General features: G+C 38.7%; 1 protein-coding gene across 2 annotated transcripts; it reads left to right on the top strand.

Moving 5' to 3' along the window:
- The first annotated feature begins 639 nt into the window (after positions 1-639).
- SMIM3 (small integral membrane protein 3) lies at positions 640-17,280 on the top strand. 2 transcript variants are annotated; one of them, XM_074291780.1, is made up of 2 exons: positions 640-917; positions 16,472-17,280. In XM_074291780.1, the coding sequence occupies exon 2, from the start codon at positions 16,483-16,485 to the stop codon at positions 16,663-16,665; it is 183 nt and encodes a 60-aa protein (XP_074147881.1). In that variant the 5' UTR covers positions 640-917; positions 16,472-16,482; the 3' UTR covers positions 16,666-17,280. The 2 variants fall into 2 exon arrangements, with proteins under 2 accessions (XP_074147881.1, XP_074147882.1); XM_074291781.1 differs by lacking the exon at positions 640-917 and adding an exon at positions 13,135-13,243.
- Positions 17,281-22,837: the final 5,557 nt, after the last annotated feature.

Genomic DNA, 22,837 nt, shown 5'->3' with positions numbered 1-22,837 from the left:
TTAAATTTCCTTCTCATAATCTCCATTTTCATATTTGTTATTACAGAATTATAATTTAAAAAACATTTTGGGTCTGGTGATGGTAATTTAGAATTTCTTCCTACGTATACTAAGAATCAGAACAAAAAGGAAATAGTCCTGGAGTAGTATTTCCTGTCAAATTAAGCCAGGGTTAGTATCATGAATGTGATTATCCCCATTTGACAGATGAGGAAGCTGAAGCATACTGAAGTTTCCTCCTCCTCCCCCCATCTTATCTCTCACACTAAGTGGGTTCCTGATCCTGATCTCTTCAGCTAGATTGATGATCTCTAGGATTCCTTCTAACTCTAAATCCCGTGCTCCTGTTTGTGGTCTGGGTTAGGCTTTAAGAGGAAGGGCTGAGGTGCTGAATTGGGTGACCTGGATCAGAGAATCATTTGACCCTTTTTTCTTTCCCTCCTCCCTCTCCCGCAGCCCAGGAAGGGAGAGTCAAAGGGATTTTATTGGTGGCAATCGAGAAGTATGTGATGGGGCTTTCAGGGGCCTCTGCTGCCTGCATTCCTGAGCCCTCCACAGACTGAAGGCTTTCTAAGTGGCCGCCAGCCAAACGGAGGCGGTCAAGACTTCCCCTAGCTGTGAAGAAGGCAGCTGCAATTTGAGAACAGCTTTCACTCCCCGCCTCCTGGCACTCCCGGGGTGAGCCCAGCCGGGGAGACGCCAGAGTAACCCGGAGCTCAGGAGGTTTGTACCGTAGCTCAGGACCACAGCTGGGATTCAAGGAGTCAAGAGCCCCCTTCTCCACTGCCATTCCCCACTGGGAGAAAATTGGCTCTTTGTCCAACTCCAAGCTGTGTCTGATCAAGAAGGAGCTGAAGTGGGCATCTCTGAGAAGCCAAGAAGGAACCTCACTTCTGTAATGCTAGGAGCCAAATCAGGTATGAAGACTCTGACTTGGTACTTCTTGTGAGCATCCAGGGAGGTAAAGCTATCTGTTTTCCCTAATTGTTTAGCTGGCTTGGGGCTGATTGTAGCCTCCAGTTTGTGTCTTCTGGGCTTTTAGAACTGTTTAGTCTTTCTTTACAGGCTGTGTTCTCTTCACCTGCCTTTGATCTCTCCTCATTTTCCCTGTTTACCTCTTGTTTCCCAAGTTCTAAGTCTCTACAAATGGGTGCCTGCTTAAAAGGAGGGTGAACAATAAAGCCAGAGAGAGCCTTCTCTTCAGGTGCCCCTTCTTTGTTTCCCTGCTCCACTGTACTCCTGCATGTGCTATAAAGAGCACTGACGAGGAACAGGGACAATTGTGCTGGGAGACTGCCCGGGTGACTAATTTTTTTCTTTCACCCTCAGTTTCTTCTTCTGTAAAATGAGAGGATTGGACGGGATGACATCTAAGGCCCTTTCAGCTGATTCCCTAGAAGTTTACTTTACTAGATGAGCTTTCCTTACCCTTATTCCCACTCGCATGCTTCAGTTCTATGGAGGTCCAGTTATGAGCCTTGTCTCCCTCCTTCAATCCTATGGAGATCTAGATATGGGTTTTGTCTCCCTCCTTCAATCCTATGGAGGTCCAATTGGGGGTCTGAAGTGCCCACAAGAGAAGATCCCTATTTCTTTGTTCCCTCTTTGTAGATTAGTCAGTCACCCAAATCCCATTTTTCAGATTTAAGAGGAAAATATGGCATCCTGGAAAAAATACTGGATTTAGAATTAGGAGTCCTGGCTGTGAATTATACCTGCTATTATCAATATGACTTGGAGCAGACTCAGTTTCCCCACCTGTAAAATGAGAGATTTGGACTTCAGGGCTCCTTAATCACTTTTGTGTCATGGAACCAATCTCTGTCCCTTTTGCCCCCCAGAAGTTTGGGAAGCCTAAGAAGCCCTTTTCAGAATGATTTCATAAAGTAAAAATAGGATTATACAGAAACTACATGTATCAAAAAACAATTAAAAAATACATATTTTTTTAAAAGTTCATAGATCCCAGACTGAGAACTCCTGGATTAGATGAGCTTTCAAATTCCCTTTTGGTCTTTCCCTTCAGAGCTTTATTAGACAAGTTAATTTCTTCCTGACTAGCTCATTACAATATTGAGAAAAGGAGGAGAGGTTCATTTCTGATGAATACAAATTCAACCAACACTTTTTAAGCCCTGTTTTTGTTGAATGTACCATGTGAAATTTAGAAAGTTAGGTAATAACCTCAAAGAGAGAGATATCAATAAAATTAGCACTGTCTCCCAAGAAGCATTTATAATGAGTTTAGCACTGTCTGCTCAAACCTGGATCCTACCTATGAGAAACATTACCTGTGAAGGCGAGGGCAGATTTTTTGGAGAAGACTCAGGTGGTCTGGGTTCTCTCCCTGGACTTCTAGCTGACATTGCTGTGTGACTAGACAAATTGCTTTTCCTTCTCAATACTTCAGTTGGCTTTTTTTGAAAAATGAGGAAATAGTCTGAAAGATAATTAAGTTCCTTTTAGATCTGATCTTGCGCATTCTTGGACTTTTCGTTGATGAACACATGGGACTTGGATCTGGGAGAAGTGAGTGGTTGGTTTTGTGAGTTTTTATGAGTCTTTTAGTATCTGTATAAAGGAATGTCTAACTGAGCTTCAAATAAGGAAATAGTCAAAGCCTGCTTTGAAAAGCGGAAGAACAAAGGAGAAGAATTTGTTTTGCTTTGTGGTCTGAAAACCCAAAAGCTGAGGTAGGGAAAAAACTAGGTAAAGAGTCAAATTCAATAGGCCTTAGACATTTGCTCCAAGTTAGCTTGGGTGCCCTGGTAGGCTCTAGGCTCCTAATTCTCCTTGGGTAGTTTCTGAAATCTCCAGTTGTGACAACTAATGGGGAGGATAGAGGTAAGTCTGGGTTAGGGAGAATGCAGGGAGTGGATTCCTCACGAAGCCCTCATGAGGGTTAGGGAAGAGCAGGAAGGTCCTTCGGTCCCAGCAGCACCTAGCCCACCCCAGTTCTACAGGAATCTAAAGACCATTCTAATATTAGTTTGCCACTATTGACTGTGAATTCAAATAAGAGAACAGAAGCTGATGGAGACAGGGACCCAGGAAGTGAAGAAAACAAAGAAATGTTCATTTGAGGGACCGTAGATTGGTGTTACATCTCTTGGAATCAAATGCTAGTGCAGGAAATAGTGTTATTATTTTCTAGGGAACCAGGGTAGTAATAATGTTAACATTTATTCAAGATGGAGATTCTTAATCTGAAGTTCATAAACATTTAAAATTATTTTTAATAATTGTATTTTAATAAATTTTATTTTCTTTGTAATGCTAAGTATTTTATGCATTTAAAAACATTATTTTGAGAAGGGCCCAAAAAATGGTGAAGAACTCCTGGCTTAAGGTTTGAAAACCTTTATATGTATGTTATGTTTGGGTCTCATGTTGGCCCTGTAGGATAAGTGCTTTGTTACTCATTAGAGATAGACTGAAGAACTTGCTTCATGATTTTCTAACTAAAAAGTATCTACATGAGGATTTAAATCCAGCTTTTCTTGATTGTAAGTCTTGCACTATGCATTCCTACCTCTTCTGTAGCTAGAGCCTTGGGCTAAGAGTTAAGTCAAGAAGCATTTATTAAATATTTATAATATGCCAAGCATTTAAAAAAATTTTCTTTTTTGCTGACGCAATTGAGGTTAAGTGACTTGCCCAGGGTCACACAGCCAGGAAGTATTAAGTGTTTGATCAGGTCCTCCTAATTTCAGGGCTGGTGCTCTAACCATTGAGCCACCTAACTACTCATAAGCTAAGCATTTTGTTAGCCACTGCGTATACAAATACAAGCAAGAAAGACTGTCCCTGCCTTTAAGGAGTTTATGTAAGTTTTTTGGGAACTGGGGAGAGATGAGGCAATCAGGGTTAAGTGACTTGCCCAGGATCACACAGCTAGTGTCTAAGGCCACAAGTAAACTCAGATCCTCCTGACTCTGGGATTGGTGTTCTATCCACTGTGCTATCTAGTTGCCCTTAAGAGCTTACATCCAAATGCGGGAAGATAACACATAAAAGGAAGTGGTTAATTTATTGTTTTATATTTAATCCTCTCTTATATTCTCCCATGTACATGGAAATGTCCTTCCCTTTCCCTCTTACCCACTTCCCCTTTGTATTTAAGGTTAAAATGAATAAAAGTTTACTTAAAAAAAAATAGGGGGGTGGTATGATGGCCAAGTCAAGAGAGTGAAACATGACTGGTCTGGACCTTTCCTTAAATGGTGATCTTGGGAGAAATTCACTAATAGAAGAGGGCTGAAGCAGTAGAAGAGAGAAAATGTAGATGAAGCATGGTGGCAAATCCAGAGTTACTAGATAATTAAACTACATGGCCTTTGAAGTTCCTTCCTGCTCAAGAATGATATATTTATGTCTAGAATTCTTAGATTTGGAGGCATCCACTCCATCCATCCCAGCTTCAATTTGAGGGATTTCTTATTCTCTCTTGATTCCATGACTCCTGCTTTCTTTCACTTAATTCCCCTTCTTTCTAATAATTGTTAATAATATAACTGTAATAAAACTGTAGTGCAGCCAGGTAGTACAAGAGATAGAGCTCTGAGCTTAGAATCAGGAAGAGCATCTTCCTGAGTTCAAATTTGGCCTTAGATACTGTGACCTTGAACAAGTCACTTAACCCCATTTGCCTCAGTTTTCTCATGTGTCAAATGAGCTGGAGAAGGAAATGGTAAATCATTCCAATTTCTCTGCCAAAAAGACCTCAAATGGCTTCGAAAAGAGTTAGATATACAACAACAACAACATATGTTAGGTACTAAATACTTATTACAAAAAAAGAAACAAACCAGATATCTTGACTCCACCTTGTAACCCCAAATTCTTCACTCTGTCATAGATTTTATATTCTAAATGTCTGCACAAACAGAGGCTCTGGAACAGGGAACAGGAATATGGAGCTAATCTATAATTTTCAAGTCGGCTAAGAAGAATCCTTCTTTATTCCCTTGGTAACGTTATAAGAGGAGGTAAAACGAAAGGAGTTTAAAAAAAAAAAAAAAAAAAAAGAGGAGTGGTAGAATTAGAAAAGGGGCATTTTTTGGTTTTAAGGCATCCCAAGCAAGTTTTATGATAGCCCCAAATCTCTTTGGCTGCTTCTGCTTTTGACCAGACCTATTTTCTCCCACCACCTCCTTCCTTCTTCCGATACTCCTGCCTGCCTCCACACTCTATCTACCTTGGAATTGAGACCATTGTCCTGGTTTCAAGATGGTGTAGGAATAGATAAGAATGGTATAGTGAAGAAGGACATGGCCCTTGGAGTCATTTTATGGGGCTACCAAAAGAAATGTGGGTAGCTGGAAGGAACTTTATCTATTCATTTTATAGATGAAAAGACAGGTAGCAGAGACACAAGGAAATGAAGTAACTTTTCCCCACGTCTGCAGGTAGTGAAATTTGCAATTAAAACCCAGGTGCTCTTTCTGCCTCACTGCCCGTTCACAGGATTGTGGCCAGTGAAGACTCATGTAAGAGGCAGCACAAGGAAAGGGATGCTGACTTGGGAGCTACAGGACCTACATGTGAGACTTTCTGCTCAGCATGTCTACTGTGCTGATAGTGTGCCTCAGTTTTCTCATCTCTCACATGGAGAGAGTTTTTTTTTTTTTTTTTTTTAATGAATTTTTACTGATAATTTTGGTTTTATGTCACATGGATTTTTTTCTAGTATCCTTTTCTTTCCCTCTTCCAGAGAACTGTCTCTTATAACAAAGATTTTTTAAAAAGTAGAAAAAAGAATGCAGATAATTCTTATATTACCTGCTTTAAAGAGGTATTATGAAGAAACTGATACTTATATAAGCAGCTGTTCTTAAGTATTTGAACATGTTTTGTAATAGGTAAGTGCTTTAAAAAAAAAAAACAAAAAAAAAACAAAAAAAAACAACAAAGCCAAATAAACCAGGCAATTTGCTAAGATTTGTGTGCCTTGAATAGCTGAACTTAAAGAGCCAGAGTACTAGAGTTTAAATCTTTGGCTTCTTAATAGTTATATATGAGTCACCTCATTTCTTTGGGTCTCAGTTTCTTTAACTGTCAAATGGTGGAGTTGGCCTAGATAGCTGCTAATATCTCTTCATCTCTTAAAAAAAAAATTGATTCTAAAGTTGCTTTTCACTGTAGGACTTGTCTTTTATCAGCCAACTTCCCCAAGCTGAGTTACCGGGAAGGAGTGATGATGGATAATACTTTCTAGGAGAGTGACAGTTTGCTCCATTTTTTTTTTTTTTTTACTCCATTTTAAGCTTCTTGTTGCTTTCTGAGATGCAGTTGGGTCAAATGGTACGTGCTGTTTGAGTAACTCTCTCTGCTTTCTGATCTACTCAAGATGTCCTGGTGTTTTTCCATCTCCTCCGCCTCAAGGGAATGGATGGAAAATCTACACAGGGAGCAAGGCTGCAACCAGTCACATTTATCTGAGGAGAGAAGGATAAGAGGGACAGTAATGGGAAAAGAGAGTGGCCCCAAGGAGTTAGGGTCATTTGCCACATGTCTGTGAATTGACTTGATGTTTAGACAAACTCCTGTCTGCCTTCTTCCACCCCACCTTCTTCCTTTGGAACATCTAGCCTCAGGTTGTGATGGACTCTGTTATCCAAGTAAATGCCTGTTGCTGAAGCAGAAGGAATGAAGGAAGCAACCATGACTCCTGCAGAATCCATTACCATATGCAAACAAACAGGAGAACCTGGCTCTGAAAAACCAACCCTTCCCTCTTTCATTGGCCTCTAGGGGACAAAGGAAGCCTCAAAGTACTATCAAAAAGGATAAGGCCAGTAACATAGGGATGCTCTTAATTTTATCATCCCCTTCTCTTGTCCAAATAGAAGGGAATGGGAGAAAAAAGAGAAAGAAACAACTCAGATCACTAGCAGGCAGTGATGAGCTCACTTCACTGGAGGCTTTCAGGTAGAAATTCAATAAGCAGCTGTTGAAGATGTTGAAGAGATAATTCTTACTCATGTATGGGTTAGATCAGATCAGGGTTTAAACTTTTCCCACTTGTGATCCCTTTTTGACCAAGAAAAATTGATATATTTAAAATAGATATATAAGTCAAACATTTAATAAATCATAATTTCATGACCTTACATTTGGTTACATGACCCCATATGGGATTGTGACCCACAATTTAAGAAGGTTTGGATTAGACAAGCCCTGAGTGCTCTACCAATGTTGATATGGTATTATGAGCCCTTCATTTTACATCAAAGAATTGGAAGCCTGATGTAGAATAAGAGGGAATAGCATGTTAGTGGTAGTTGAGACTTGAATCATAGTTTTAGAAAGGAAAAAAAGCAAAACAGATCTTGTACTTCAATTGTCTTATTTTACAAATGAAGAAACTGAGATACTTTCAATCAAGGTTAAATGAATTGTCCATGTAGCAGAAGTGGATTTGAAACCAGATTCTTAGATTCCAAATCCTTGTTCTTTTCAATACTACATGCTGCTTAGTCTAGAAACCAGGTGTCCTGACTTCCAGAAAAGCCTCTTAGGTTTTGCAGATCTCCTTAGGAATGGGAAGTTTCATTCTTTTCTATCTGGAGTCTGGGGCAAGATATTTGTACGACCTCAGTAAGTCTCTTATCCCTAGAACTTTCATGTTATCATAATAACATCTACAATCTGACTCTTCCAGAATAAATGAATACATGTCATCAGAAAAGGGGATTTCCCTGGAACTGAAAATATGTGCATTTATGTAAAAGAATATTGAAATGTGTCTATTACCCTGTGTCACACACCCCTACCTCACTTTTGTGTTATATCTTAGGAGGCTACCTTAACTACCTAAAGATACTTCTTTACCTAATACTGAGCAGGGATACAAACAAGACAATGTCTTGAGATCTTTGTGATGCATGGCAGCCACTGAAGCTACATCCACTACAGAAAATCCATACAGGGGATCATTTTAACTACCCAGTTAGGCTGAGCCATTGATCTATAAGTTCCTGTCCTTTCTAGCAAGTCTGCCAGGCTGTGGAACTCTTAGTTAAAGAGAAGAGAAAACGAAAGAAACTCAGGGCAGCTAGATGGCACAGTAGATAGAGCACTGGCACTGAAATCAGGAGGGTCTTAATTCAAATATAACCTCAGACACTTGACACTTACTGTCTATATAACCTAGGCAAGTCACAGTTGCCTTGCAAAAAACAATAAGTTAAAAAAAGAAAAGGAAAGTGATAAGGAGGGTTCTTGGAAGATTTGTAAAACTAAGTCCTTTTTTTTTCTGGGAACTGCTTTATTAGTCACATTTCACAAGATCTTTGGGGAGTCATGAATCTTCAAACTTTCCCAGTCTTAGTGACTCACAGCTAGACACTGCTAATTCATCTCTGCATATGCTGGTGAAAAGCTGAAACCACAAAGCTTTCTGTGCAGTTTCTCAGTCTATATGAAAGACCAGCAGAGTAGAGTAGTCCATACAACCTTTGTCCCTTTTTTTGATGAGTAGGTTTACTCATCAGTTTGATGGATCACTGATTCCAGCACTTTCTTTGTCTCACTTGGAACAAGCAAGAGGAAACTTCATTTTTTTATTACATTTTTCAGTACTCTGAAGCCTGCCCCAGGCATAGGTGTGATAAGCATACTAGCAAACACATGTTAACAGTTAGTGTGGTTCTGATCCAGTGGAGAGACTACTGCAATGTAAAGTGCTGACCTGGATCAGCCATTGTGGAGATGAAGTCTAACCTGAGACAAACTGAGGTTTCTACTTGTCTGAGTTTGTGGCTGATTCTGTTGGGGACATAGATCAGTGAACAGGAAGTATTTCAATGAAGTTGATATCCTTTAAATCTTCTGTTGTGGGACAAAGCTCGGACTAGCTTGCCTTAATTATGAGTCTGTCAAGTTTACCTAGGTCACCAAAGCGGGGGTAATAGATTTCTGATAGTAGTAGAACTTGACCAAGGACACTGTATTTTATAGTAGGAAGAGTACTGTACTCGAGGAAAGGAGAGATTTGCCTCATACATTTTACTGCGTGACCCACTTTTCATTTCAGGATCTCAGTTTCTTCATAAGTAAAATGAGAGGATTAAAGTAGATGATTAACAACCTACCTTCTAGCTTCAACTTCTGTGATGCTATGACATTAGCTGATAATCTATTTAAGATCAGCTGAAGTTAAACACACAGCACCTTCCCTAGCTATTTCTTATTGGAAGAATAGGATGAGGGAGGACAAAATGAAAGGGACACAATGAAGGTTTGGGACAATATAATGATTTTGGCTTTCTGGTACTTGTGGGAGAGGGAATATGTATTGAAAAGAAGTGGGTCAAAGGGCTCTAAAAACAAATTTTGTCTAAGATTTGCTAGTTAGTTAGTTTGGGGAAAAGCAAGGTATGAGAAGGAGGTTGCCCAGTGGTGCTATTTGTTGTCTGAAATACCTTAAGCAATCATTTTACTTTTCTGGGTCTCAGTTTTCTCATTTTTAAAATAAGTGAGTGTCTGAGGTCAGATTTGAATGAACTCGGAGTTTTTTTGACATCAGGCACAGTACTTTAACCAGTGAACCACCTAGCTGTGGTTTTGCTGCTATTTACTGTTGTTCAGTTTAAATGCAATCTCAACGAAGAATCTGCCCATCCTTTCCAGAGCCCCTTGAATTATCATATTAGCTTCGATTCCATTTCATAGCCTGAGGTGCTAGTGACAATACTCGATTCTCAGGATTTTTGAACAGGCTTTAAGAAGTGTTAGGAAATATAGTTTTTTTAAAAGGCACTCTGCCTTATCAATTTCCTCCATTTGTAGAATTTACATAGGAGAATGATCCTATAACTGTGGCTATTTCTTCAAATAGTTTATTTATTTTTAAGAAGTGGACAAGCTGACTTCTGAGAATAGTATGTGTGTGTGTGTGGTGGGGGGAGGTGGTTAGGGAATGGGGGAAGTGTAGTGCCTCCAATCCTCAACTACTCTTAAATGAGGGCAAACCCAGGTGTGAAGTACTTCAGGCTTATTCATGTTAGCAGAACATGAGGAGTGTACCTCTGTGTTGTTGATTCCTTACGTTAATTTGTTTCCCTTTATCTTCCTGCCTTTCTTTGTAAAAAATCATACTTGTCATCGTTGTATTGACTGTTAATTCACTTGATTGCATGCTAGCATCTGTGCTTTCTACTTTGTTTTCTAAATAGGCAGGTTTAGCTATTTGTACAAAATATTTAATAGAAAAATCATGAGTCTATTCAAGGAGCAGAATAAATATAATAACTCACATTTCTATAGTACTTTCAGCATTTTCATCACAAGTTTGAGAGCTAGCAATTATCTTATTCTTATGTTACAGATTAAATTAGGATTCACCAAGATATTTAATGATTTGTCTAGCATTACATAGCTAGTCAGTCATAGAGCTGGGACTTGAACCCAGATTTTCCAAGAGCAGACGGTGACAAATTGCCTCTTCTTGGGAGTGAATGGGACTAATCGGATGAAGTGTTTCTCAGTGTTGTCACATGTTCCCTGTTTCCAGAACTGAGTCCTTGGGAAGGTCATTTACTCTGCGGAGGAATGGACTTTGAACCTGAGACAGGAAGTTGCAGGAAGTGACATGACCTGTAAGAAGCAGCCAGCGTTAGTGATCATTGTTCAAGGATGGTTACATCCTTTTAGTCTATCCAATGAGAAGGCTGGAGTCCTTTACTTTTTAAACCCTAGACAAGCCAGAAGCAGGTCAGGTTCCAGGAGTACATTGTGGGGGTTGGGATGTCTCCCAGGTGTGTGGCTGGGCCTCTCCCTGCAGGGATTGAATAAATGTTTTCTCTTTGTACCTGATGTACTTCCGATTAGTTAATTGGATTGGGAAGGGGATCTTGCACCCACCTCATCCCACACAGAAGGGATACCTTATAATCTGTGCCATGCCAGTGGAACAACCAAACTCCAGAGTTTCTGGGTAAAAGAAAATGGCCTTCTGCCAGGTAGAAAGAAATCAGGTACCAAGTTGCCATAGTTAGGATCACACAAGATTAAACAGGAAAGGAAGGCAATGACACAAAACAAACAAACAAAAAACCTTATTATTAAGAATACTTCATTGATACACTAAATATAATTCTAAGGAGAAAGAAAAGAATCTTTAATAATAAATTAATTCATTCCTATTGAGAAAACTAAAGATGAGTAGAAACTTTTAAATGCAATACCAAGCATGAGAATCTCCAAAAGGCTAATGGGAAATGGAAATCATTACCTCTTTGGAATTCTATCTTGTAGGGTTAAATAGAAAGCAAAGAAAGATAAACTAGGACCTGGGTGTGTATTTGTTCTGTTCTGTTTAAAAAAAAAAAGAAAGAAAGAAAAAAGAAAAGGGAGAATAAGGAAACATATTAGGGAAGAAATAAGGAACTAGAGAGAGGAACTAGTTCATAATCAAGTCTTACAGTAGGAGTGGGGGTTGGAGGAGTAGGCATCTTATCAACTGCTCACAAGAGGGGGCCCACACACACACACACACACACACACACACACACACACACACAGAACATAGTATAGAAATATATTAAAGTAAACAGGGCAAAAGCCAGGGATAGACAGAGAAGGAAGTGGGAATTATCAGAAAGAATAGTTATTGAGGAAATAATCAAAAGAAAAACAAACTGGGGCAACCAGGTTGCTCAGTAGATAGAGTGTTGAGTCTGGAAGGACTGGAAGAAATGTAATGCCCGAGAAACTGAGGCAAGATAGAGATTAGAGAGTATTTAATATTTTATTTGAAAGGGAGAGATTTAATGGCACCAAATGGATCCATGGTTTGGTCCCAGGACTGAATGAGACTGTTGTCTCCAAGAATCCAGCAAACAATGAGAGTTCTCAATGACATATATATATATATATATATATATATATATATATATATATATATATATATACATGGCTCAGACTCAGGGGATAGATTGAGGCAGGGGCGGAGTCAGGCTGCTGAGAGCAGGAACAGGATTCTGACAGGGTGGGGTGAGCTATTGGAAATGGGGATGACATAATAGGGGGAGGCACCCCAGAGATGGGGAGAGGCATCTTGATAAGACAGTATCTGATCTTCTGATAGCTTGGGATGGGGAGAGGCATTCTGATATTCTAAAACATAAGATCTTTTATCCTTATCAAATATTCTGATAAAGAGGAAGGGGACGTTTTGCAGGACAATTATAAACTGAGGCAGAACACTTAGAGAAACTGAGTCTGGATAATTAGGGAAATTGAGTTAGGACAATAACAGAACTGTGGCATAACAATGATAATATTCCTATGTGTTTTCCATAAAGGATCTCTTTGAGGTAGTGAGAGATCAGCTAGTGGCAGGCTTTTTGAAAGAATTCACAAACCCCAATGAAGTTTCTGGCAAAGAATGGGATTTATTTACACTAAGAAGACAGCTTGTTAAGAAGACAACCTTCTTAGTGGACAAGGTCCTGTTAGGAATATAGCAAAGGTGGGTTAATACTGAAAAGAAAATATCTTCAGCAGTGAGCAAAATCCTGTTAGGACTTCTGCAAAGATGTCTGGGCATACAGCCCTAGATATATTGGGGTTGCTTTGATCTTTGGCCCCAAGGTGGGGAGGGGAAAGGGACAACTCCTAAAAAACTGATTTTCAATTCAATTCAATTCAAAATTGAATGAGATTACTTAATTGGAATTTTGAGGCACTCAATGTTGACTATTCTCCAGGTTTAGATTTCTAATTGAAAAGAGATTACTTATCTTGGGAAGGGTGTGGCTCCTCCCAGAGGAGAGCTTAAGACCCCCAAATCACCCTTCTCCCACAGATTAAAGCAGACACAGTTTTAGACCCCCCCACAGGTTAAAGGGGATACAATTTACATCATTTCCCTCCAAAAGAACTCAGTTTACATCATTATTACATACTTGGGGACTTCCCACTATTGCATAGGAGAGAGAGTGTGTGTGTGTGTGTGTGTGAGGTATCTTCTCATATTTCTTCTTTGCTTAATTTTTTGGTAATTTCACAACATTAATTTTCTGTTGTTTTTGTAGGTACATTGCTATAGTCATTGTGTATATTGTTTTCTTGCCTTTCCTTACTTTATATCAGTTCATATAAATCTTTTACTGCCTCTTTATATTCTTTCTTTTTTTTTTCTTTTGGCTGAGGCAATAGGGGTTAAGTGACTTGCCCAAGGTCACACAACTAGTGATGAGATTCCGTGCAGAGCAGAGAGTTGTGGGAACCCCTTCAGGTCAGTACAGGTCTTTTGTAAAATAATTTGTGAACCTGAAAAGTTAGACTGGCAAAAAGAAGTTTATTGGCACCGAAAAGTTGATCTTTGCTAGAAAGACTGACTTCCTTCATGGCAAAGTCCCAACAAAGAAAAAGATAAAGTTCCTAGCAGAGAAATCCCGACAACAGGTAATGAAGGATGTAGTGCTGTTAGGGAAATGGAATCTGACACTGAGAAGAAAATGCCTTCTCAGCAGGCAGAGGGTCCTAGCAAACTGCTTGGGCCTCTGCAAGGAGTGAGTTTAAGAAAACCTGTTATATAGGTAGCTTTTGGTGGGGAGCTGGGACAGCTTGTGCTGATCAGACTAGGATTTCTCAATTGAATGAGAATTTACAATTTCAAAAAGATCACTGGGAGTTGATTTGCCCTTGAACAGTGTTGCTTCTCTCATCTTGAGAGGAGGGGCCCTCTCTCTAGACTCCCTGGAGCCTGGGAGATCCTGATCTCTCAGATCAAAAAGGGGCCACAATTTAATTTTAAAGGGAACACAGCTTCAGTAAAGGGAACAGATTCCCTCTCACTTCACTAGGAAATGTTAAGTGTCTGAGACCACCTTTGAATTTAGGTCCTCCTGACTTCAGGACCGATGCTCTATCCACTGTGCCATCTAGTTGCCCCCTCTCTGTATTCTTTATTCCTTATTTCTTATAGCACAGTGCTATTCTATTATATTCATGTATCTCAGTTTGTCCAGCCATTCTCCAGTCAATGGGTCTCTATTATGTTTCCAGGTTTTTGTTATCACATTGATGAGGTTAGATTTAGGGAACCCAAATGAAATTAGGGTTTCAGGTGGGGAAGAGCTCTAGTGGCAGGTTTGGGGTTCAGGGAATCAAATGAAACGCCCCTGCAACTCCTTGGGATTTGGCACAAAGATAGGGAGTTTTGGGGACTCCCTTCTGGCAGTACAAGAAGTTCTCTGTAAAGGAATTTATAGACCTGAAAACCTAGATTGATAAAAGAGGTTTATTATGGGGATTGGAAGTAAGGTTAAAATCTCATTAGGGAGATAGGTGAGGGTAAAGAGAGGATGGCACTGGAAAGAGTTTTCCAGTGGACAGATCTATGGAAAATGGAGTTTTGCACTGAGAATGCAGTTCTCAGTGGGCAGAAGATCCTGGTAATAAAGGAAACTGCCAAGGTCCATCTGCAAAGATCTTAGTTGATGGAAGCTCATTATATTGCTTGTCTTGGTGAGGTTGGGAAACCTGAGCAGATCATCAGAAAAGGGGGCTGGGAGAGCCCAAGTTGGCTCAGATCCCATGGGGGCTGGGACAAGCCCGAATCTCCTATTGGAATTCAAAAGGATACTTTTGACCAGGATTTGTGAATCAAAGGTTCTAGTTTCCTGAACTGAAATGCCTTAGTCAGGAGGGGCTAGAAATAAAGGAATCACACATCAACAGGAAATACAGTTTCTTAAAGGGACCACAACCTGCTTCAACATGAAGTGTTGCCATAACTATTTTGGTGAGGGGATATGATAATCAAAAAGTCAGAGTGGATCATTTTTTCCTAGAACATCCTTCCTAATCAAAACTCAGATAATCTTTTATAGCAAAGCACTTTGAAACCATATCTGCTGCCATGATTGAAGACATGCATTGGAGACACTCTTAGTGCAAGAGTCCTATATTATGGAGTTGTCACATCTTACTATTCTGCCCTATCTTGTATTTCAAGTTTCTTAGGGGAATTTTTAGAAAATGTTGGGGGCTATGGAGATGCATTGAGCATGGACCTTTCTATCTACCTAAATCAGGAATGTAAAGTAAAGAATACTTATAGAAATATCACCTCTTCTCCTTCCTTTCAATCTCTTCTCTGTGATTCCCAATATATTAGAAAAAAAAGGCCTTAGAAAAAAATGTCTATATTTCAGACCAACCTAAAAGTTGGAAGTGTAGGCCAAACCCTTTTGCCTAGTATCCAGTCAGTGTGCCAAGGCAGGGTTCCCAAGGGCCTTGGTCCAGGTTTTTCTCTGGTTATTCCCAACCAGAATATTATTATCTGTACAACTTAGAATCTCATAATGTTTGCACTGGGGATAACTTCAGAATTTAACACAGATTTGTAGTCAACCTCATTTTACAGAGGAAGAAACTCCAAAGAGAGAATTGTCAGTGTGGATTGGTAGAGAGAACATTGATTAGAAAACTAGTCTTATCCATGTTCTCTTCTACTTGCTTAAGCTTGGGCAAATTTCTTTATCTCCCTGTTCCTTAATTTGCCCATCTGAAAACTGAAAGGGTTGAAGTAGATCATCTCCAAAATTCCTTCTATCTCCTAATCTTATTATCCTAGGATTTCTCCAGACAAGTGTTGTGGCAGAACTGGGGCTAGGATTTCTTCCACTGTTATTTCTTAGAAGCTATGGGAGTAGAAGAGAATTTTCCTGGAGTCTGTAGCTTGCAGCTTTTGATGATATACTCCAGATAACTCTGTGAAATTGCCTATCATCAACCTAAAAAGAAATTAGGAATGTAGGTATATAACATACAAATCACAATTTGTCAACAGGACCAGATCCTTAAGAAAAGAGATTACCCAGCATAGATAAGACATTCTAAGCTAGGCTATCAGACCTCACAAATATATACAGGTTGGAATGAACATGGTCACTGTGAGGAAGACCATTCCATGGAATATGTGGTATATATATCATAACTTATTCAGCCATTCACCAAATGATGGACATCTATTCAATTTATAATTCCTTCAAGTAAAAGGTAGTAGGTGGGGTGTATACATGGGGATGTGGAGGTAGCAGGAGGTAATCCTGCTTCTGGATTCTGAGAATGGCAGTTCAAATCCTCCTTTGTTTACTTGTAAGTCACAGCCTCTCTAGGGTTTAGTTTCCTCATCAGTAAAATGATGAATTTAGGCTAGATGGAATCTGATGTTCTTCCAGTGAAAGATGATCCTATCACGGAGGAATAATAATTATTAATCATAATAATCCAGCATTTGTGTAATACGTTAATATTTGCAAAATACTTCACATATATAGCTTATTTCATCTTCACAACAATCCTCTGAAGAAGGTATATTGTTATCTCCATTTTGTTGATAAGCAGGAGGGTAGATAGTGTGACAAAAGTGGTGTTTGAGAATGTTTAATAAGGTAACATTGTACAGAACAAGTGGAGACACTCTATACACAGTAACCCTTTCCTCTCTTCGCAGGGTAAATCAACATGAATGCCGTCAGCCAAGCCTCCCCAGAGGCAGTGCTGCCTAAGCACATTCTGGACATCTGGGTCATCGTCCTCATTATTCTGGCCACCATCGTGATCATGACTTCCTTGGTGCTCTGCCCGGCCACGGCTGTCATCATTTACCGAATTCGGACTCATCCCATACTCAATCAGGCATTTTGAAGCTGCTGGATGCTAGGGATGGGGGGGATCCTAGACTGGACTTTTGATGCCTGAAAATGGCCCAGAAAACTTCCCTTCTGATGAGATGATGAGAGCCTTTTCATTATGGAAAATGGTTTGAGGCTACTAAATGGAACTAGATCTTGTCCATGAAAATGCCTTTTATAATGCATGTCTCCATCAGCACCCTCAACAGTGTTGGAGGAAGGAAGCTTTTCTGGCAGGGCTGGTCTCCTTCTGCCAAGCAGATTGGACCCAGTTTCAGGATGTCCAAGATATAAGGTGGAGCCTCCCAGGGCTGAAACTTCTGGAAATTGGAGATGCTCCAAGAGACATCATCAGGGATAGGGATGACCAAGCAGTTACTTCTTCCTTCTTCTTACATCCCTTTAAAAATACAAATTCCTCCAATCACCAACAAAGCCCTTCCTGTTCTGGGAAGATCCCTACCAAGTTTTCTATAATGTTAATTCCTGGTTGGATATTGTTTTTAGTTGGTTGTAACTTAGCTAATCCTAAATCCTAGCTCATAGTTTTAAGTCCCTTTGCTTTTTAGGACATTTAAATTTTAATAAAATACTATTTATAGTATTTTAATAAAATGCTATATACTCATGTTGCCCAAAGGAATGATTATTATTTGTCAATAAACATTTGTTAAGGACCTACTAGAGGTCAAGCATTGTGCTAAGTATTAGAGATATATAAAGAAAGGCAAAAAAAAAAAAAAAAATAGGGGTCCCAGTTCTCAGAGAGCTCATAGATATGTGACAGTCCCTTGGGATATATTTGGGGTGAGGGCTATTCCAGAGGTCTGGTCCTGCTCAACAACCAAGAGCATATGTCTTAAACCATTGTGATGGTATCTTTAGCTGGAAGAAGGTAAAAAATTTGGAGCAGAGAAGCTTGAATATAGCATTTCCTAAATTCTTGTTTCTGCTACCATACAGGATCTGAAAACCAGAGCTACTTGGGTAGAGATTCTATGATCCTTCTGGGCACACAGAAATCTGATATCTCTCCAAAGAGAGCTAAGGCTGGGCTTAGCAGGATATGCACTATTGCCTCATTCTATATCAGCCCATGATTATATATGTATCCTCAAGGGCTGTGTCCTAATTTTTTTTTCTCCTTGGGATCAGGTGTGTGATTTCATTGACTCTGACTTTGCCTGTGAGCTCTATGGCCTTAGGCAGGAAATTGACATCCTGGAGAGGTTAAGTGATTTGTCCAATATCACCAGAATTGGGCAAATAAATCTTAGTGGAGTGGTTCTTCCATGTCACATTTTAGAATCGATGCAAAATGGGGACAATTGTTAGATACATTTTATGGCACTTTAAGGTTAACAAAGGTCTTTTCTTGTAACAGATCTTTGAGGGAGAGTGCAAATACTATTTCTGTTTTAAAGCTGAATTTCAAAGACCACAGAGATTGGAAGACTTTTGTTAAGTTTCTGACATATATTGGCTATATGATCATAGGGAAGCAATTTAACCTCTTGGTCTCCAGGAAACTCTTCAAGACTAAAAGTATTACCTGTGTATATACTTGTGTTTGATTTATTGATTGCCCAAGTCTTCAAACCTATTCTCCCTTCCATGCAAGCTCCAGAATGTCTCCAGCCCCTCTTTTCATCTCTTATCCATCACAAGTCTCATGGCAACTTCCCCCCCACCCCCCATCTTATCTCTGCTCAAGTGAGTGGACATGTTACTCTTCCCAAATAAGAGATTTAGTTTTCAAGAGAAAGCTAGCCTACCCTGGTGACTTTCTCATGGGGGCATGTCAGACATTGTGTCAGGGACAGTAGGGGAAATATTTCTGAAGAGACAGGGTCTATGTCACCAAGCAAGTATGTGAAATTCCTGGAGCTCAGAAAATTGTTTGGGAAGATTGCACAAAGATCTAGTAAGAAAAGAATGTTTTTATTTAGTGTGTGTTCTTGTTTTCCTGATGGACTCTTAATTGCTATTAAAAATAACAGGATTAAGTGCTGGCCCTGAAGTCTGGAGGACATGAGTACAAATCCAGTCTCAGATACTTTACATGTCCTAGCTGTGAGACCCTGGGCAAGTCACTTAACCTCAATCAACTCAGCCAAAAACAAAACAAAACAAAACAACAACAACAACAACAACAAAACAGGACCAGAATATCTAAGATCTTTTTTTTTCTTCCATAAATATTTTTGGAGCACCAACTCTGTCATTAGCCTTGTGCTCAGTACTGGGAATCCAAATATAAATGAGATATAATATCTACCTTCTAAATGCTTACAATGACTTTTCAAAGTCTTTAGCACCTGACTTGTCCAACTGCCCTGTTTTGGAGAGTTTAGAGGTATGAATTCCTAGGAAGGTTTTGGGAACAGTGAGTTAAATAGTCTAAGTAGACTTTCCAGGAAAGGTAAAAAGTTTGAGGTATTTAAAGGATCAATAAGTTTTGCCCAGAGGAAGTGGTTAAACTTCCCATCCAGTCTTTTGTTTCCTGAGGTGATCTTATCCTAGTGAACTAACCCTTTCCATGATTCCTTATAACTAATATCAATACATACTTTCTTTGTTAATGATAGCCCAGATGTCTCTTAGGAAACTTACTATTTCCATGTTAATTATGTTGCTGAAGAAAACATGCAAACACAAAAACAAGAGAAAATTATAAAGCTGAAAGAGTATATTTTAATCTATGCTCAAGAGTTTATAAATTCTCTCTCTGCTGGTAGATAGCATTTTTCATCATTCATCCCTTTGAAATTGTCTTAATCAGAATAGCTAAATCCTGTACAATGTTCTCCTGGTTCTGCTTATTTCACTTTGTATCAGTTCATACTTAATATGGTTTTTCTGAAATTATTCTGTTTGTCATTTCTTTTTTTAAATTAAGCTATTTATTTTCAAAACATGCATAATATATTGGATTTAACATGTATTTTTGCCATGTTTAACATATATTGTATTGCTGGCCATCTGGGAGAGGTGGTGGGAGGAAGGTGGAGAAAAATTGGAATACAAAGTTTTACAAGGGTGAATGTTGAAGTTATCCATGCATATGTTTTGAAAATTAAGAATCTTTAATAAAAATATGCATAGATAATTTTCAACATTCACCTTTGCAAAACCTTGCATTCCAAATTTTTTTTCCTTTCCTTCCCCCACTCCCTTCCCTAGATGGCAAGTAATCCAATATCTTAAATATGTTCAGTTCTTTAATACATATTTCCACAATTATCTTGATGCATGAGAAAATTTATATCAAAAAGAAAAAAAGTGAGAAAGAAAACAAAATGTAAGCAAACAATAATAAAAAGGTGAAACTATTATATCTATACACAGTCTCCACAGTTCTCTCTCTGAATACAGATGGCTGTCTTCATCACAAGATCATTGGAACTGGTATCAATCATCTCATTGTTAGAAAAAAGTCATGCCCATCAGAATCGATCATCATATAATAATGATGTTGCTGTGTACAATGATCTGGTTCTGCTCATTTCACTTGGCATCAGTTCATGTAAGTATCTCCAGGCCTTTCTGAAATCATTCTCCTAATTCTTTCTTTCTTTCTTCCTTCCTTCCTCCCTCCCTCCCTCCTTCTCTCCCTCTTTTTCTTTCTTTCTTCTTTCTTTCTTTCTTTCTTTCTTTCTTTCTTTCTTTCTTTCTTTCTTTCTTTCTTTCTTTCTTTCTTTCTTTCTTTCTTTCTTTCTTTCTTTCTTTCTTTCTTTCTTTCTTTCTTTCTTTCTTTCTTTCTTTCTTTCTTTCTTTCTTTCTTTCTTTCTTTCTTTCTTTCTTTCTTTCTTTCTTTCTTTCTTTCTTTCTTTCTTTCTTTCTTTCTTTCTTTCTTTCTTTCTTTCTTTCTTTCTTCCTTCCTTCCTTCCTTCCTTCCTTCCTTCCTTCCTTCCTTCCTTCCTTCCTTCCTTCCTTCCTTCCTTCCTTCCTTCCTTCCTTCCTTCCTTCCTTCCTTCCTTCCTTCCTTCCTTCCTTCCTTCCTTCCTTTCTCTCTTTCTTTCTTTCTTTTTTTTTTTAAAGCTTTTTATTTTCAAAAAATATATACGGATTATTTTTTCAACATTGATCTTTGCATAGCCTTGTGTTTCACTTCCCCTTTCCACCACCTCCTCCCCTAGATGGCAAGCTATCCAATATATGTTACACATGTTAAAATATATGTTAAATCCAATATGTATAAACATATTTATACAATTCTCTTGCTGCACAAGAAAAATCAAATCAAAAAGGAAAGTAAATGAGTAAAAAAACAAAATGCAAGTGAAAAACAACAAAAAGAGTGAAAATGTTATACTATGATCCCCGTTCAGTTCCCACAGTCCTCTCTCTGGGTAGATGGCCCTTTTCATCTTAAGATCATTGGAACTGGTATCAATTATCTCATTGTTGGAAAGTCATTTTCATCATCATATAATCACCATATAATATCATCATATAATATTGATGTTGCCATGTACAATGAATGATCTCTTGGTTCTGCTCATTTCACTCAGCATCAGTTCATGTCTCTCCAGGCCTCTCTGAAATCATCCTGCTGGTCATTTCTTATAGAACAATAATATTCCATAACATTCCTATATCATAGGAATTCTTATTCAGCCATTCTTCAACTGATGGGCATCCACTCAGTTTCCAGTTTCTTACCACTACAAAAAGGGCTACTACAAATATTTTTGCACACATAATTCCTTTTCCCTTTTTTATGATCTCTTTGGCATACAGGCCCGGTAGAAACACTACTGGATCAAAGGGTATGCACAGTTTGATAACTTTTTGATCAAATTGCACTCTAGAATGGTTGGATCCATTCACAGTTCCACCAACAATGTATCAGTATCTCAGTTTTCCCACATCCCCTCCAACATTCATCATTATCTTTTCCAGTCATCTTAGCCAATCTGAGGTGTGTACCGGTACCTCAAAGTTGCTTAATTTGCATTTCTTTGATCATTATTGATTTAGAGCATTTTTCATATGACTATAAATGATTTTAATTTTTTCCTCTGAAAATTATCTATGGTCACACTCTGGTAAAACTGTGATGGCAGATGAGCTAAACTAGATTGAGAGTAACTAATAGATTTCAAACTTGTCAGTGAGGTAGGGAGATGTCTATTCTAAGCATGTGAAGATTTCCCCTCATGCAATGAGTGGATCAAAACAGTCTATTCCACTGGTTACGAAGGTGGCTAAAGCAGGCATTATGAAATTTTTAGATCTTGATCAGATAGAAGATACCAAAGTCATCCATAGCATCCTGGACCATTGTGAGTCTTCTTGCTTTTTGTCCTGCTACTGAACTTCGATAATTCTGGAAGGAAAAGACAAAACTGGCAACTCTGTGCTACCTCATTTAAATTCATGTACAAGTTAAAAACATTGCCTCCTGATATCACTGGGCCTCTTAAAAAACGAAGGATGAAAATCAACAAATACTCAGCTGAAAGAAAACTCTTTATGAATCAGATTTAAATGTAATTGAGAAATACTTAAGAAAATAAATACAACTAAAACAGATAACATTACATTTTAAAACTAAGTCAACATGTTATCTGCACGGCCTCTTGTGTATGTTATTTGAACTTTATTCCATTGCCTTATAGTATATTTATAAAGCTAGTCCCTTTGTAGCCAGTCCTGCTTTTCTATAAGGTAGCCTTAATTGGCCCTGCTCAAACACAGAGAAATATTTCAGGCCCTTGAAAGCCATCATTAGCACTGTTTCATATTAATCTAATAAATAACCCTTTCTCCCTCATAGTACATAGTGGGAAGTGCCTTTGACACAATAGTTCAGTTCAACATTAACTGATTACCTTAGGTCAGACTCTGAGCTATGTGCTGGGAATGCAAAGATGAAAAAATAACATGGTCCTTGCCATGAAGGAATTTATTAATATTGGGGATGTGACATGCACATAATTAAATAGGATTCATGACAGAATGTGTAATGGTGGGTAAAGAGAGATTATTTTTAGGTGAGGGAGGATGGGGCTGGAAAATTTAGGAAGGTTTCCTGAAAGAAGTATCACTTGATATGGACCCTGAAGAAGATTTTGAAAAAGATAATCTGTGTGCACAAATAAGTAAGATGTAAGGTAAATTGCTATAAGAGGGAAGGAAAATTGGGGGAAATGTCTTGGAACATTTGGGGGGAGGGAGAG

This window comes from Sminthopsis crassicaudata, chromosome 2, assembly GCF_048593235.1.
Source record: "Sminthopsis crassicaudata isolate SCR6 chromosome 2, ASM4859323v1, whole genome shotgun sequence".
NCBI lineage: Eukaryota > Metazoa > Chordata > Mammalia > Dasyuromorphia > Dasyuridae > Sminthopsis > Sminthopsis crassicaudata.
Note: the sequence above shows the minus strand (reverse complement) of the source record. Positions and strands in the feature narration are given on the sequence as shown.